We start from the raw sequence: 18,466 nt of genomic DNA on the forward strand, positions 1-18,466 counted from the left end.
ACACACACACACAGATACTGACACACAGTGACACACACACGGATACTGACACACTGATACACACACAGCTACTGACACAGCTACTGACACACAGAATGACACCCACCCATAGAAACTGACACACACACACACACACTAATACACTCAGTTACCCACACACTGATACACAGGGATACTGACACATTTGTCGGTACCTGTGCCTGTGGAGGAGCCTCATACTGTCGCTGGTCAGTGTCCCCCCGTGTGATAACATCATGTTATTGCGAGTAGGGGGAGGGATGGAGGCGGTCAGCTTCTCCAGAGCCGGGAACTCCTGGGGGAGACACACAGCCCCCCAAATATAATATTCATAAACCCCACAACTACAGTCAGAGGGGGGAGAGGAGGGGGAGGAAGGGGAGGAGGGAGGTGAGGCAGGGGGGAGGGGGGAGGCAGGGGGAGGGGAAGAGGCAGGGGGAAGGGGGGGAAGGCAGGGGGAAGGGGGGGGTGGCGGGGGAAAGGCAGGGGGAAGGGGGGGTGGCGGGGGGAAGGCAGGGGGAAGGGGGGGAGGCAGGAGAGGGTGAGGCAGGGTGAGGGGGGAGAGGGTGAGGAAGGGGGGAGAGGGTGAGGCAGGGGGAGGGGGGAGAGGGTGAGGCAGGGGGAGGGGGGAGAGGGTGAGGCAGGGGGGAGAGGATGAGGCAGGGGAAGGGGGTGAGGGAGGGTGAGGGATGGGGGAGGTGGTGAGGCAGGGGGAGGGGGTGAGGCATGGGGGGGTGAGGCATGGGGGGGGGTGAGACAGGGGGGAGGGGGTGAGGCATGGGGGGGGGTGAGGCATGGAGGCAGGGGGTGAGGCAGATGTGATGGGGAGAGAGTAACACCCCCCCCATATAACCTGGGGGCCCTTACGTGGTACAGACTGGAACGCATAACCTGGAATTGATCCACCAGCTTCTTGTGCAGGGGCCGCATCTCAGGGTGCACACACCTCTCATGTACAGCCAGCCCCACGCCTAACACGTGTACCTGTAACACACACAGAACATGCGTGTAACACACACCTCTCATGTACAGCCAGCTCCACGCCTAACACGTGTACCTGTAAGACACACAGAACATGCGTGTAACACACACCTCTCATGTACAGCCAGCTCCACGCCTAACACGTGTACCTGTAACACACACAGAACATGCGTGTAACACACACTTCTCATGTACAGCCAGCCCCACGCCTAACACGTGTACCTGTAACACACACAGAACATGCGTGTAACACACACATCTCATGTACAGCCAGCCACACGCCTAACACGTGTACCTGTAACACACACAGAACATGCGTGTAACACACACCTCTCATGTACAGCCAGCCCCACGCCTAACACGTGTACCTGTAACACACACAGAACATGCGTGTAACACACACCTCTCATGTACAGCAGCCCCACGCCTAACACGTGTACCTGTAACATACACAGAACATGCGTGTAACACACACCTCTCATGTACAGCCAGCCCCACGCCTAACACGTGTACCTGTAACACACACAGAACATGCGTGTAACACACACCTCTCATGTACAGCCAGCCCCACGCCTAACACGTGTACCTGTAACACACACAGAACATGCGTGTAACACACACCTCTCATGTACAGCCAGCCCCACGCCTAACACGTGTACCTGTAACACACACAGAACATGCGTGTAACACACACCTCTCATGTACAGCCAGCCCCACGCCTAACACGTGTACCTATAACACACACAGAACATGCGTGTAACACACACCTCTCATGTACAGCCAGCCCCACGCCTAACACGTGTACTTGTAACACACACAGAACATGCGTGTAACACACACCTCTCATGTACAGCCAGCCCCACGCCTAACACGTGTACCTGTAACACACACCTCTCATGTACAGCCAGCCCCACGCCTAACACGTGTACCTATAACACACACAGAACATGCATGTAACAAAACCCTCTCATGTACAGCCAGCCCACGCCTAACACGTGTACCTGTAACACACACAGAACATGTGTGTAACACACATCTCTCATGTACAGCCAGCCCCACCACTAACACGTGTACCTGTAACACACACAGAACATGCGTGTAACACACACCTCTCATGTACAGCCAGCCCCACGCCTAACACGTGTACCTGTAACAAACAGAACATGTGTGTAACACACACCTCTCATGTACAGCCAGCCCCACGCCTAACACATGTACCTGTAACACACACAGAACATGCGTGTAACACACACCTCTCATGTACAGCCAGCTCCACGCCTAACACGTGTACCTATAACACACACAGAACATGCGTGTAACACACACCTCTCATGTACAGCCAGCCCCACGCCTAACACGTGTACCTGTAACACACACAGAACATGCGTGTAACACACACCTCTCATGTACAGCCAGCCCCACGCCTAACACGTGTACCTGTAACACACACAGAACATGCGTGTAACACACACCTCTCATGTACAGCCAGCCCCACGCCTAACACGTGTACCTGTAACACACACAGAACATGCGTGTAACACACACCTCTCATGTACAGCCAGCCCCACGCCTAACACGTGTACCTGTAACATACACAGAACATGCGTGTAACACACACCTCTCATGTGCAGCCAGCCCCACGCATAACACGTGTACCTGTAACACACACAGAACATGCGTGTAACACACACCTCTCATGTACAGCCAGCCCCACGCCTAACACGTGTACCTGTAACACACACAGAACATGCGTGTAACACACACCTCTCATGTACAGCCAGCCCCACGCCTAACACGTGTACCTGTAACACACACAGAACATGCGTGTAACACACACCTCTCATGTACAGCCAGCCCACGCCTAACACGTGTACCTGTAACACACACAGAACATGCGTGTAACACACACCTCTCATGTACAGCCAGCCCCACGCCTAACACGTGTACCTGTAACACACACCTCTCATGTACAGCCAGCCCCACGCCTAACACGTGTACCTATAACACACACAGAACATGCATGTAACAAAACCCTCTCATGTACAGCCAGCCCCACGCCTAACACGTGTACCTGTAACACACACAGAACATGTGTGTAACACACATCTCTCATGTACAGCCAGCCCCACCACTAACACGTGTACCTGTAACACACACAGAACATGCGTGTAACACACATCTCTCATGTACAGCCAGCCCCACGCCTAACACGTGTACCTGTAACACACAGAACATGTGTGTAACACACACCTCTCATGTACAGCCAGCCCCACGCCTAACACGTGTACCTGTAACACACACAGAACATGCGTGTAACACACACCTCTCATGTACAGCCAGCCCCACGCCTAACACGTGTACCTGTAACACACACCTCTCATGTACAGCCAGCCCCACGCCTAACACGTGTACCTGTAACACACACAGAACATGCATGTAACACACACCTGTCATGTAGTACAGCCTCACACCTAACACGTATACCTGTTGCACACACAGAACACGGATGTAACACACATCTCTTATGTACAGCCAGCAAACACACAAACATTCACATTACACACGCACACACACTGTAAACACACATACACATTGCAAACACAGGCACACATACACACATACACACTGAAAACACAGGCACACATACACACATACACACTGAAAACACAGGCACACATACACACATGTACCTGCTCCTGCATGAGTTCCTTTAGCTGGTTGATCTTGTCAGCGTCTTCAGGATGCTGCCTGATGTAATCTGTATCAAAAAACGCCTGGGAGAGAGTGAGGGAGAGTGAGTGAGGGAGAGTGAGTGAGTGAGGGAGAGTGAGGAAGAGTGAGTGAGTGGGGGGGAGAGAGAGAGCGGGGGGAGAGAGAGTTTTAGGAGGGAGGGGGGGTTTAGGAGGGAGGGGGGGTTTAGGAGGGAGAGGGGGGGAGAGGAGGGAGGGGGGGAGAGGAGGGAGGGGGGAGAGAGGCGGGAGGGGGGGGAGAGAGGCGGGAGGGGGGGGAGAGAGAGCGGGGGGGGGAGAGAGAGTGGGGGGGAAAGAGAGCGGGGGGGAAGGGGGAGGGAGGGGGGAGAGAGGAGGGAGGGAGGGGGGAGAGAGGAGGGAGGGGTGGGAGAGAGGAGGGAGGGGTGGGAGAGAGGAGGGAAGGGTGGGAGAGAGGAGGGAGGGGAGATAGGGAGATAGTGTGCGCCCCCCTCACCTCCTGGTAGCGTGCGATACCCCCATTCACGGCTGCGTCTATGACCCCATTCAGACACATGCTGAGCAGGTTGATGTTGCCGTAGAGCGTGTGATGCTGATACTGCGTTATCAGAGCACGGATCTCCTGTGTCTTGTTACCCAGGACCTGCAGAGCGTTCTCCAGGGGGCTCACCTCCACCTGCAAACCCCCCAACATCAATAGACCGTCATATAACAAGGCACCCCCCCATATCACACGCACCGCCCCCCATATCACACGCACCGCCCCCCCATATCACACGCACCAGCCCCCCATATCACACGCACCTGCCCCCCATATCACACGCACCGCTCCCCATATCACACGCACCGCTCCCCATATCACACGCACCAGCTCCCCATATCACACGCACCAGCTCCCCATATCACACGCACCGCCCCTCATATCACACGCACCTGCCCCCCATATCACACGCACCACTCCCCATATCACACGCACCAGGTCTCCATATCACACGCACCGCCCCCCCCATATCACACGCACCTGCCCCTCATATCACACGCACCTGCCCCTCATATCACACGCACCTGCCCCTCATATCACTCGCACCTGCCCCTCATATCACACGCACCTGCCCCTCATATCACACGCACCTGCCCCTCATATCACACGCACTTGCCCCTCATATCACACGCACCTGCCCCTCATATCACACGCACCTGCCCCTCATATCACACGCACCTGCCCCTCATATCACACGCACCTGCCCTCATATCACACGCACCTGCCCCTCATATCACACGCACCTGCCCCCCATATCACACGCATCGCTCCCCATATCACACGCACCTGCCCCTCATATCACACGCACCGCCCCTCATATCACACGCACCTGCCCCTCATATCACACGCACCGCTCCCCATATCACACGCACCTGCCCCTCATATCACACGCACCTGCCCCTCATATCACACGCACCTGCCCCTCATATCACACGCACCTGCCCCTCATATCACACGCACCTGCCCCTCATATCACACACACCTGCCCCCCATAGCACACGCACCCGCCCCCATATCACACGCACCTGCCCCTCATATCACACGCACCTGCCCCTCATATCACACGCACCTGCCCCTCATATCACACGCACCTGCCCCTCATATCACACGCACCTGCCCCTCATATCACATGCACCTGCCCCCCATAGCACACGCACCTGCCCCCCATATCACACGCACCAGCCCCCCATAGCACACGCACCTGCCCCCCATATCACATCACTGCCCCCATACCACACACACCTGCCCCCCATATCACACGCACCCGCCCCCCATATCACACGCACCTGCCCCCCATATCACACACACCGCCCCCCATATCACACGCACCTGCCCCCCATATCACACGCACCTGCCCCCCATAGCACACGAACCTGCCCCTCATATCACACACACCTGCCCCCCATAGCACACGCACCTGCCCCCATATCACACACACCTGCCCCCCATATCACACGCACCTGCCCCCCATGTCACACGCACCTGCCCCCCATATCACATGCACCGCCCCCTCATATCACACGCACCTGCCCCCCATATCACATGCACCTGCCCCCCATATCACACGTACCGCCTCCCATATCACACGTACCGCCTCCCATATCACACGCACCTGCCCCCCATATCACACACACGCGCCGCCCCCCATATCACATGCACCTGCCCCCCATATCAACCGCGCCGCCCCCCATATCACATGCACCTGCCCCCCATATCATACGCACCTGCCCCCCATATCACATTCACCTGCCCCCATACCACACGCACCTGCCCCCAATATCACATGCACCTCCCCACTTTTACCCCCATGGCACTGTAGGGATGCCCCCCTCCCCCCCCCCCCTGTGGGCAGTACCAGCCTCCCTCCTGCCCCTGGGGGACTTTACCAGTTCTCTCTTCTGCACCTCGAACCAGCGCGAGATCCCAGGGAGGCTGTGAGACAGCGTGAGACTGCTGCGCTCTATCCACAGGCTCTGAAAGAGAGAGACAGCATGAGACTGCTGCGCTCTATCCACAGGCTCTGAGAGAGAGAGACAGCGTGAGACTTCTGCACTCTATCTACAGACAGAGATAGTGCGAGAGTGCTGTGCACAGAGAGTGTGAGAGTGCTGTGCTCTATCCACAGACTGTGCGAGAATGGCAGTCACCTTGAACTCGTTCTCCTTGTCGCGGGTTCCGCGGTGGAACGCGCGGTCGTAGCGGAACTTGTTCACATTGTTCACACGGTAGAAGCTCTTGATCCGCTCGGGAACGTGCTCCATGCGCAGAACGCGCTGCACATCCGGGAGAGGAGTCACTGCGTACATCTGCAGGTCTGAGGGGCGAGCGTCAGGAGGCAAACCCAGAGACTATGCTACTACACCACACTGACCCTACTACTACACGTGCTGCACTGACTCTGCTACTACACCGCACTGACCCTACTACTACATGCACTGCCTGCTACTACACCGCACTGACCCTACTACTACACCGCACTGACCCTACTACTACACCGCACTGACTCTACTACTACACCGCACTGACTCTACTACTACACCGCACTGACTCTACTACTACATGCACTGCCTGCTACTACACCGCACTGACCCTACTACTACACCGCACTGACCCTACTACTACATGCACTGCACTGACTCTGCTACTACACGTGCTGCACTGACTCTGCTACTACACCGCACTGACCCTACTACTACACACGCTGCACTGACTGCTACTACACATGCTGCACTGACTACTACTACACACGCTGCACTGACTACTACTACACATGCTGCACTGACTCTGCTACTACACCGCACTGACCCTACTACTACTACACGTGCTGCACTGACTCTGCTACTACGCCGCACTGACCCTACTACTACATGCACTGCCTGCTACTACACCGCACTGACCCTACTACTACACCGCACTGACCCTACTACTACATGCACTGCACTGACTCTGCTACTACACGTGCTGCACTGACTCTGCTACTACACCGCACTGACCCTACTACTACACACGCTGCACTGACTGCTACTACACCGCACTGACCCAACTACTACACACACTGCACTGACTGCTACTACACTACACTGACAAAACTACTACACACACTGCACTGACTCTGCTACTACACGTGCTGCACTAACTCTGCTACTACACCGCACTGACCCTACTACTACACACACTGCACTGACTCTGCTACTACACGTGCTGCACTAACTCTGCTACTACACCGCACTGACCCTACTACTACACACACTGCACTGACTGCTACTACACCGCACAGACCCAACTACTACACACACTGCACTGACCCAACTACTACACACACTGCACTGACTCTGCTACTACACTGCTCTCCTACTCTGCATGGACCCTAATACTAAACACTGCACTCCAACTCTGCACTAACTCTGCTACTACACCACACCGCTACTCCGCACTGACCTTACTACTACAACGCATTACACTCTGCTACTACACCGCACCGCTACTTTGCACTGACCTTACTACTACACCACACCGCTACTCTGACTTTTCTACTACACCGCACAGCTACACCGCACTCTCTCTCTCCCCCCCTCTCCTTTCTCAGAAAATGGAGGCCTCATATTACGATCACATTATGGTGCAGCAGCGTCTGGAGCCCCTTCCCCCCCCCCCCCAACTTCAGTACTCCCATCCCACCACCCTGTGTCCCCCCCCCCCCACCCTGTTCTCTTCCTGGGGTGGATCCCCACTTCCTCCCTCCTTATCAGATACCCCCCCCCCCCGCAATATGCCCCCGCCTAACCTTCCAATCAGGGAGATTCCCACCCTCCTGGTCATGCCCCTATCTCCCAGTGCCCCCTGATCACACCCTCGGGCGCCCCTGATCACACCCTCGGGCGCCCCTGATCACACCCTCGGGCGCCCCCTGATCACACCCTCGGGCGCCCCTGATCACACCCTCGGGCGCCCCCTGATCACACCCTCGGGCGCCCCTGATCACACCCTCGGGCGCCCCTGATCACACCCTCGGGCGCCCCTGATCACACCCTCGGGCGCCCCCTGATCACACCCTCGGGCGCCCCTGATCACACCCTCGGGCGCCCCCTGATCACACCCTCGGGCGCCCCTGATCACACCCTCGGGCGCCCCTGATCACACCCTCGGGCGCCCCTGATCACACCATTTCTGCTCCTTATTTTAGGATTATCCTGGTGACCTCCAATCACGTTTGCCCATTTGTCTACCCGACCTATCTAAGATCACCTAACTCCTGTGAGTTTACACGATCACATCTCTAATGTTATATTAAAGCTGCAGTTCAGTCTTTTTTTTATTTTTTAACTTCAATAGTTTCATGTGTGCAATCTCTAATTACCTAAAGAACTGTATAGCTGCCGGTCAATTCGTTCTCCATGTATTGATCGGCAAAATTTGGCGACATCTTTAGAGCTGGCATATGTTTTTCATCTGCTTCTGTCAGTCAGTGGAAGCTCATGAATATTCATGAGCACTCCTGCACTGACATGTGCTAGAGGCAGGGCAGGGCTGACAAAGGGGTGTGCCAGGGCTTGTGACAGGACATGAAGGGGCAGTGCCTTAGCAAATGGCTGTTAAAATAGAATACAAGAAAATTGGTCTTTCAAAGTTGTTTTTTTTAAAACAGAAAATGCTAAAAGTATTATTTCTTACTAGAGAACTGATTTATTAAAAAAACCCACACATGCAGGATATTGACTGAACTGCAGCTTTAATATCCCGATAAGAATAACTACACATTGTGATCCCATTTTTCTTTTTGTGCACAGGTCTTTTTTGGAACATATATATATATATATATCTATACACACAATTATATATACATATACACACACAGACATACACACGCACGCACGCACGCGCAGAGACACAGAGACACACACACACAGACACACACAGTGCAGGATACACTGGGAGTCGCTCTGCAGGATTGTGTCGTCAGGGTGGTTGGGGTGCTGCATTGCGATGGCCTGCGGGAACTCGCCCAGCATCCTCTGCTGGAACGCCTCCAGCCGCTCGTAGTCATGTCCCCGACACACAAACTCCTTATTCTGCAACAAGACGGAGCCATCAGGGGGCCCCAGGGTGGGATCAGGGGGCCCTGGCGGTGGGATCAGGGGGCCCCGGGGGTGGGATCAGGGGGCCCCGGGGGTGGGATCAGGGGGCCCTAGGGGTGGGATCAGGGGCCCCCAATGGTGTGATTAGGGGGCACCATGGGTGTGATCAGGGGGCCCTAGGGGTGTGATCTGGGGGCGCCGTGGATGTGATCAGGGGGCCCCGGGGGTGTGATCAGAGGGCCCTAGGGGTGTGATCAGGGGGCGCCGTGGGTGTGATCAGAGAGCCCTAGGGGTGGGATCAGGGGGCGCCGAGGGTGTGATCAGGGGGCGCCGAGGGTGTGATCAGGGGACGCCCAAGGGTGTGACCAGGGGGCGCTCAATGGTGTCAGAGGTGCCCGAGGGTGTAATCAGGAGGCGTCGCGGGTGTAATCAGCTGGCGCCAGGGGTTTGATCAGCTGGCGCCGGGGGTGTGATCAGGGGGCACTGAGAGATAGGGGCATGACCAGGTGGCGGCATATTGCGGGGGGGCATCTGATAAGGAGGGAGGAAGTTGGGCACCACCCCAGGAAGAGAACAGGGTGGAGGTGGGGAGAGGGGACAGGGTTGAGGGGGGGGGGAGAGGACACAGGGTGGTTGGTGGGAGTACTGAAGTTGGGGGGGGGGGGGCAGGGTCGAGAGGACACAGGGGCGGGCTGTTACCATTCTTACCCGTAAGAAGAATGGAAACTTCTTCCCATAAAATCCCACTCGGAAAAACTCCGGCTCCAGACGCTGCTGCTCCATAATGTGATCGTAATATGAGGCCTCCATTTTCTGAGAAAGGAGAGGGGGGGGGGGAGCAGAAGGGGGGGTAAAGAGAGAGGGGGGAAGAGAGAGGGGGGGAAGAGAGAGGGGAGGAAGAGAGAGGGGGGGGAGAGAGAGGGGGGTGAGAGGGGGGAGAGTGAGATGGGGAGGGGGCGAAAGAGAGGGGGAGAGAGGGGGGAGGGAGGGGGAAAGTGAGGGAGAGAAAAGAAGGAGTGGGATTCAGAGGAGGGAGGGGGAGAGAGGAGGGAGGGGGGAGGGGGGAGAGAGCAGGAGAGAGGGGGGAGAGAAAGAGCTGTGAGAGAGGGAATGCCAAGTGCTGAAACGCAGAGTGCTGAAACAGCAATGAAGGGGGAGAGAAGAGCAACTGCAGATGTTGAGGGACAGAGAGAGCGCAGCAATTGACAGAGCGCAGGAAGAGTGCACAGAGAGGGGGGAATGCAGAGAGAGAGAGAGTGGGGAGAGCAGAGAGAGAGTGGGGAGCGCAGAAAGAGAGCGGGGAGCGCAGAAAGAGAGCGGAGAATGCGGCGAAAACGGGGGAGCACAGAGAGTAAGAGGGGAGACCAGAGAGAGGTGGTGCACAGAGAGAGAGGGGGGGAGAGCAGAGAGCGGGCGCTGTGTGTGGTCTCACCCGGATCCAGCTCAGACTCTGGTAATCATATATCTTCTCATACTGAGCAGCAAGCTCCCTGCAGAGAGGGATCCCAAACTCCCAGCACTGAGGAGAGAAGGGGAGCGACAGGGGGGGGGGGGGCAGAAATAAAGAGAGTGAGAGGGGGGGGGCATAGATAAAGAGAGAGGGGGGGAAGCATAGATAAAGAGAGTAGGAAGAGAGAGAGATAGGAGAGGGAGAAAGGGAGAGGGGAAGTGATAAATAGAGAGATAGAATAGGAGACACGATGGAGAGATATAGGGAGGGAGATGGGAGAAGGACAGAGGGGGGCAGAGAAAAAAAGGACGGGGTGAGGGAGATAGAATAACGGGAGATAGAGAAGAGACAGAGAAGCCCAATGCTACATCCAATATGACAGAAACACACAGTAAAATACTTATATATTCTCTGGAAAAGGGGTCATTTAGTTTAACCCTTTGGCCAAAGCGTTGTAAGTCAGCGAGCCACATCAAGGCAGAACCTGCTCACCGGTCCTAACACTACCAGATAAAATACTATAGAGGTATATTATAGTATAGAGGTATATTAGTATTTTATCTGGTAGTGTTAGGCCTTGCGAACAGGGTCTGCCTTGACGTGGCTCGCAGGCTTACAACGCTTTGGCCAAAGGGTTAAACTAAATGACCCCTTTTCCAGAGAATATATAAGTATTTTACTGTGTGTTTCTGTCATGTTGGATGTAGCATTGGGCTTCTCTGTCGCCTGTTTACACAATCGCCGCACTCATTAGCACTCCTTTTTGACACTTCTATACATATATATTTTGTGGGGGCTCAGGGGTTCCCAAAAAGAGCTTGCTGGGGTTCTGTGTGTTGTTTAGCTAGAGAAGAGAGGGAGAGGGAGAAAGAAACGGGGAGGGAGGAAGGACATGTACTGCATGTGATGTGTATGATTCCTTACATGTATGTGCGTGCGTATATGACTGTGTCCAGGAGCCATACTTAGGTGCCCACTGGGCGGGGTTTAATCCATAGGACCCTCTGTGACTATAGCCCCATGTTCTTGTGCAAGTGTACAAACAGAAAGGTATATGCATAGAAAGCAGTGGTACTGTGCTCACCTTGCCCTTGTTGAAGTAGTGGATGACTTTGCGGCTCAGCCCCTCCTTTCTCTGCCACTCGCTCTGCACCGGATAATGAAGGAATTCCTGCAGGGGGCGCTCCTCCCACTGCAGCACCTCCCAATACAGGAGGAGAGTGAAGGCAGCCTCTGGAGTGTGGGGGGAGAGGGAGGGGAGGGGAGAGGGGGGGAGGGGGGAGGGGGGTGGGGAGAGGGGGGGTGGGGAGAGGGGGGGAGGGGGGGGGTGGGGGAGACAGTGAGAGAGAGGGGGGAGGGGGTGAGGAGAGCAAGAGGGGCGATGGGGATAAAGGGAGGGGATGAAGTGGTGGAGAGAGGAGGGGGAATGGATGAAGAAAGAGGGGGGATTGAGAGAAAGGGGGGAGGTGAGTGAGAGAGGGGGGGCGAGCAAGAGAGTGGAAGGAGAGAGGGGGGAAGGAGAGAACAAGGCGAGGGGAAGGCGAGAGGAAGAGGGGATGGGGAGAGAGACACTCAGGCATCTGGACAGTGTCATTAACAGTGTATGTACCTGTGTAGTTCTCCGCCTGTAGGTGCATGTCACAGTCTGTATGTACCTGTGTAGCTCTCCGCCTGTAGGTGCATGTCACAGTCTGTATGTACCTGTGTAGCTCTCCGCCTGTAGGTGTATGTCACAGTCTGTATGTACCTGTGTAGTTCTCCGCCTGTAGGTGCATGTCACAGTCTGTATGTACCTGTGTAGCTCTCTGCCTGTAGGTGCATGTCACAGTCTGTATGTACCTGTGCAGCTCTCCGCCTGTAGGTGCATGTCACAGTCTGTATGTACCTGTGCAGCTCTCCGCCTGTAGGTGCATGTCACAGTCTGTATGTAGCTGTGTAGCTCTCTGCCTGTAGGTGCATGTCACAGTCTGTATGTACCTGTGTAGCTCTCCGCCTGTAGGTGCATGTCACAGTCTGTATGTAGCTGTGTAGCTCTCTGCCTGTAGATGCATGTCACAGTCTGTATGTACCTGTGTAGCTCTCCGCCTGTAGGTGCATGTCACAGTCTGTATGTACCTGTGCAGCTCTCTGCCTGTAGATGCATGTCACAGTCTGTATGTACCTGTGCCGCTCTCTGCCTGTAGGTGCATGTCACCGTCTGTTGGTACCTGTGTAGCTCTCCGCCTGTAGGTGCATGTCACCGTCTGTATGTACCTGTGTAGCTCTCCGCCTGTAGGTGCATGTCACAGTCTGTATGTACCTGTGCAGCTCTCTGCCTGTAGGTGCATGTCACTGTCTGTATGTACCTGTGTAGCTCTCTGCCTGTAGGTGCATGTCACAGTCTGTATGTACCTGTGTAGCTCTCTGCCTGTAGGTGCATGTCACCGTCTGTTGGTACCTGCGTAGCTCTCCGCCTGTAGGTGCATGTCACCGTCTGTATGTACCTGTGTAGCTCTCCGCCTGTAGGTGCATGTCACAGTCTGTATGTACCTGTGTAGCTCTCTGCCTGTAGGTGCATGTCACAGTCTGTATGTAGCTGTGTAGCTCTCCGCCTGTAGATGCATGTCACAGTCTGTATGTACCTGTGCCGCTCTCTGCCTGTAGGTGCATGTCACAGTCTGTATGTACCTGTGTAGCTCTCTGCCTGTAGGTGCATGTCACAGTCTGTATGTAGCTGTGTAGCTCTCTGCCTGTAGGTGCATGTCACAGTCTGTATGTACCTGTGTAGCTCTCCGCCTGTAGGTGCATGTCACAGTCTGTATGTAGCTGTGTAGCTCTCCGCCTGTAGGTGCATGTCACAGTCTGTATGTACCTGTGTAGCTCTCCGCCTGTAGGTGCATGTCACAGTCTGTATGTACCTGTGTAGCTCTCCGCCTGTAGGTGCATGTCACAGTCTGTATGTACCTGTGCCGCTCTCTGCCTGTAGGTGCATGTCACAGTCTGTATGTACCTGTGCCGCTCTCTGCCTGTAGGTGCATGTCACAGTCTGTATGTACCTGTGTAGCTCTCCGCCTGTAGGTGCATGTCACAGTCTGTATGTACCTGTGTAGCTCTCCGCCTGTAGGTGCATGTCACAGTCTGTATGTACCTGTGTAGCTCTCTGCCTGTAGGTGCATGTCACAGTCTGTATGTACCTGTGTAGCTCTCTGCCTGTAGGTGTATGTCACAGTCTGTATGTACCTGTGTAGCTCTCTGCCTGTAGGTGCATGTCACAGTCTGTATGTACCTGTGCAGCTCTCTGCCTGTAGGTGCATGTCACAGTCTGTATGTACCTGTGTAGCTCTCTGCCTGTAGGTGCATGTCACAGTCTGTATGTACCTGTGTAGCTCTCTGCCTGTAGGTGCATGTCACAGTCTGTATGTACCTGTGTAGCTCTCTGCCTGTAGGTGCATGTCACAGTCTGTATGTACCTGTGCCGCTCTCTGCCTGTAGGTGCATGTCACAGTCTGTATGTACCTGTGTAGCTCTCCGCCTGTAGGTGCATGTCACACAGCTTGTGGATATATCGTATATACATCTCTTCCTTGTTAATTTCCGATTTGTAGAAGTTCTGTGCATATAGAAAAACAGAAAAATATGGACATTCTTGTCCTGAACGTGATTGTCATGTTGATACACACAGTCACACACGCATGTACTGTACATGGTAATGTTCATACACAGACACACACACCTATACTTACATTGTAATGTTCATACACACACACACATACTGTACATGGTAATGTTCATACACACACACACACATACTGTACATGGTAATGTTCATACAAACAGACACGCACACATGTACTTACATGGTAATGTTCAGACACACAGACATGCACACACATGGTAATGTTCATACACACAGACACACACACATGATTACTGTAACCTCCTGCTGTCCGGCCTTCCTGCCTCTCACCTGTCTCCCCTACAATCTATCCTAAATGCTGCTGCCAGAATCACTCTACTCTTTCCTAGATCTGTCTCAGCATCTCCCCTCATGAAATCCCTCTCCTGGCTTCCAATCAAATCCCGCATCTCACACTCCATTCTTCTCCTCACTTTTAAAGCTTTACACTCTTCTGCCCCTCCTTACATCTCAGCCCTAATTTCTCGCTATGCACCATCCCGACTCTTGCGTTCTGCTCAAGGATGTCTTCTTTCTACCCCCTTTTTATCTAAAGCCCTCTCCCGCCTTAAACCTTTTTCACTGACTGCCCCACACCTCTGGAATGCCCTTCCCATCAGTACCCGACTAGCACCCTCCCTATCCACCTTTAAGACCCACCTTAAGACACACTTGCTTAAAGAAGCATATGAATAGCACTGTGAACATTCTGAACACATAATACATAATGCTTGGCCCCCTGCAGACGCACTTACCACAACTCCCTCCTACTGTCTCTGTACGTTCTCCCTACCTAACAATTAGACTGTAAGCTCCTCGGGGCAGGGACTCCTCTTCCTTAATGTTACTTTTATGTCTAAAGCACTTATTCCCATGATCTGTTATTTATATTATCTGTTATTTATATTATCTGTTATTTATATGATTACCACATGTATTACTGCAGTGAAGCGCTATGTACATTAATGGCGCTATATAAATAAAGACATACAATACAATACATGTACTTACATGGTAATGTTCAGACACACAGACACGCACACACATGGTAATATTCATACACACAGACACACACACATGTACTTACATGGTAATGTTCAGACACACAGACACACACACATGTACTTACATGGTAATGTTCAGACACACAGACACGCACACACATGGTAATATTCATACACACAGACACACACACATGTACTTACATGGTAATGTTCAGACACACAGACACGCACACATGGTAATGTTCAGACACACAGACACGCACACATGTACTTACATGGTAATGTTCAGACACACAGACACACACACACACATGGTAATATTCATACACACAGACACACACACATGTACTTACATGGTAATGTTCAGACACACAGACACGCACACACATGGTAATATTCATACACACAGACACACACACATGTACTTACATGGTAATGTTCAGACACACAGACACACACACACATGGTAATATTCATACACACAGACACACACACATGTACTTACATGGTAATGTTCAGACACACAGACACGCACACATGTACTTACATGGTAATGTTCAGACACACAGACACACACACACATGGTAATATTCATACACACAGACACGCACACATGTACTTACATGGTAATGTTCAGACACACAGACACGCACACACATGGTAATGTTCATACACACAGACACACACACATGTACTTACATGGTAATGTTCAGACACACAGACACGCACACACATGGTAATGTTCATACACACAGACACACACACATGTACTTACATGGTAATGTTCAGACACACAGACACGCACACATGGTAATGTTCATACACACAGACACACACACATGGTAATGTTCATACACACAGACACACACACATGGTAATGTTCATACACACAGACACACACACATGTACTTACATGGTAATGTTCATACACACAGACACGCACACATGGTAATATTCATACACACAGACACGCACACATGGTAATATTCATACACACAGACACGCACACATGGTAATGTTCATACACACAGACACGCACACATGGTAATGTTCATACACACAGACACACACACATGGTAATATTCATACACACAGACACGCACACATGGTAATATTCAGACACACAGACACGCACACATGGTAATATTCATACACACAGACACGCACACATGGTAATATTCATACACACAGACACGCACACATGGTAATATTCAGACACACAGACACGCACACATGGTAATGTTCATACACACAGACACGCACACATGGTAATGTTCATACACACAGACACGCACACATGGTAATATTCATACACACAGACACGCACACATGGTAATATTCATACACACAGACACGCACACATGGTAATGTTCATACACACAGACACGCACACATGGTAATGTTCATACACACAGACACGCACACATGGTAATATTCATACACACAGACACGCACACATGGTAATATTCATACACACAGACACGCACACATGGTAATGTTCATACACAAAGACACACACTATTGACATACATCACAGATGTAGCAAGACTTACCGGCCTTGTGGCCACGGAGAAAAATGCGGAAACCCGTGTCCCTTCCACGGCCACACGGACAGCACGGTTTGGGGCCTGGGAGGATTAACTCTGCGGGGGTTCATGCTCTCGATTGGGACCCCCACAACGTTCATCCTTTGCTTGATGGGAGAGAAAATACCGATACTCCCCCTCCCCCTCCACATGAGCTGCGCAGCCGCCTGCAGCCGCGCCCCCGTGTCTCCGCAGCGCTGGTGAGACGCAGGGCTGTTATCCCTCCCCCTGGATGACCTAGATGCCCTTATATGGGTCTCTACATCAGGAGGGGGAGGCGGTGTGGCCATATTTGGTCATCTACATCCAGGGGGGCTGGGCAGGACACGTAACACTGCCCAGCCCACTTGATGATGTAGTTGTCCAAATATGGCCACCCCGCCTCCCCCTCCTGATGTAGAGACCCATATAAGGGCATCTGGGTCCCGTTACCAGCGCTGTGGGGATACTGATCCAGGCAGAGAGACGGGGGGCACGGCTGCAGCCGGCTCACCTGGAGGGTGAGTATCGGTATTCTCTCCCTGCAGAAGGCCCAAAAGGGTTAACACTGTGGTACCATTTGGAAGCGCGGAACCCGCAGAGATAACCCTCCGGGTCCCCTGAGTGAGCTCGGGCCCGCCAGAGCTGTAACTGCACGGGGACTGTGAAAAGCCAGCTGCATCTGTATACAGTACGTAGATATTTATATATAGATCCTAGCCAGCAACCCCTCATTCCCTTTTCCCCTATATGATAGCCCTATATCTGTGGAGCCGGATTACTCCTCTCTCCTACATCTGTATATGTCCCTTCTCCTCACCATCAGATTCACTGTGCAGCCGACTTTCTTATTCTCCGACTCCTCGCCTTTCATACATTCCCTGAAAAGACAATAAGGGTGAGACGCCCGGGATATATATATACACCTCTCCCACCGGGGATATATACACCTCTCCCACCGGGGATATATACACCTCTCCCACCGGGGATATATAAATATACACCTCTCCCACCGGGGATATATATACACCTCTCCGACCGGGGATATATATATACACCTCTCCCCCCGGGGATATATATATATACACCTCTCCCACCGGGGATATATACACCTCTCCCACCGGGGATATATATATATACACCTCTCCCACCGGGGATATATATATACACCTCTCCCACCGGGGATATATACACCTCTCCCACCGGGGATATATACACCTCTCCCACCGGGGATATATATATACACCTCTCCCACTGGGGATATATACACCTCTCCCACTGGGGATATATACACCTCTCCCACCGGGGATATATACACCTCTCCCACCGGGGATATATATATACACCTCTCCCACCGGGGATATATATATATACACCTCTCCCACCGGGGATATATACACCTCTCCCACCGGGGATATATACACCTCTCCCACCGGGGATATATATATACACCTCTCCCACCGGGGATA

At 53.1% G+C, this 18,466-nt stretch overlaps 1 protein-coding gene across 2 annotated transcripts in view; it reads right to left on the reverse strand.

The window, feature by feature from the left end:
• Positions 1-19: 19 nt before the first annotated feature.
• The window catches only part of DOCK3 (dedicator of cytokinesis 3), a 167,715-nt gene continuing 149,268 nt past the window's right edge, over positions 20-18,466 (reverse strand). For both annotated transcript variants that reach the window (XM_075574192.1, XM_075574193.1), the window contains 12 exons: positions 17,818-17,878; positions 14,269-14,362; positions 11,858-12,006; positions 10,756-10,842; positions 10,032-10,136; positions 9,176-9,317; positions 6,396-6,562; positions 6,135-6,221; positions 4,204-4,383; positions 3,690-3,773; positions 886-1,002; positions 20-313 (listed from right to left, as the gene is read on the reverse strand). In XM_075574192.1, the coding sequence (XP_075430307.1) occupies positions 149-313; positions 886-1,002; positions 3,690-3,773; positions 4,204-4,383; positions 6,135-6,221; positions 6,396-6,562; positions 9,176-9,317; positions 10,032-10,136; positions 10,756-10,842; positions 11,858-12,006; positions 14,269-14,362; positions 17,818-17,878 (1,438 nt within the window). In that variant the 3' untranslated portion in view covers positions 20-148. The remainder of the gene's footprint in view (positions 314-885; positions 1,003-3,689; positions 3,774-4,203; positions 4,384-6,134; positions 6,222-6,395; positions 6,563-9,175; positions 9,318-10,031; positions 10,137-10,755; positions 10,843-11,857; positions 12,007-14,268; positions 14,363-17,817; positions 17,879-18,466) is intronic.

The sequence above is a fragment of the Ascaphus truei genome, chromosome 17 (assembly GCF_040206685.1).
Source record: "Ascaphus truei isolate aAscTru1 chromosome 17, aAscTru1.hap1, whole genome shotgun sequence".
Taxonomy (NCBI): domain Eukaryota; kingdom Metazoa; phylum Chordata; class Amphibia; order Anura; family Ascaphidae; genus Ascaphus; species Ascaphus truei.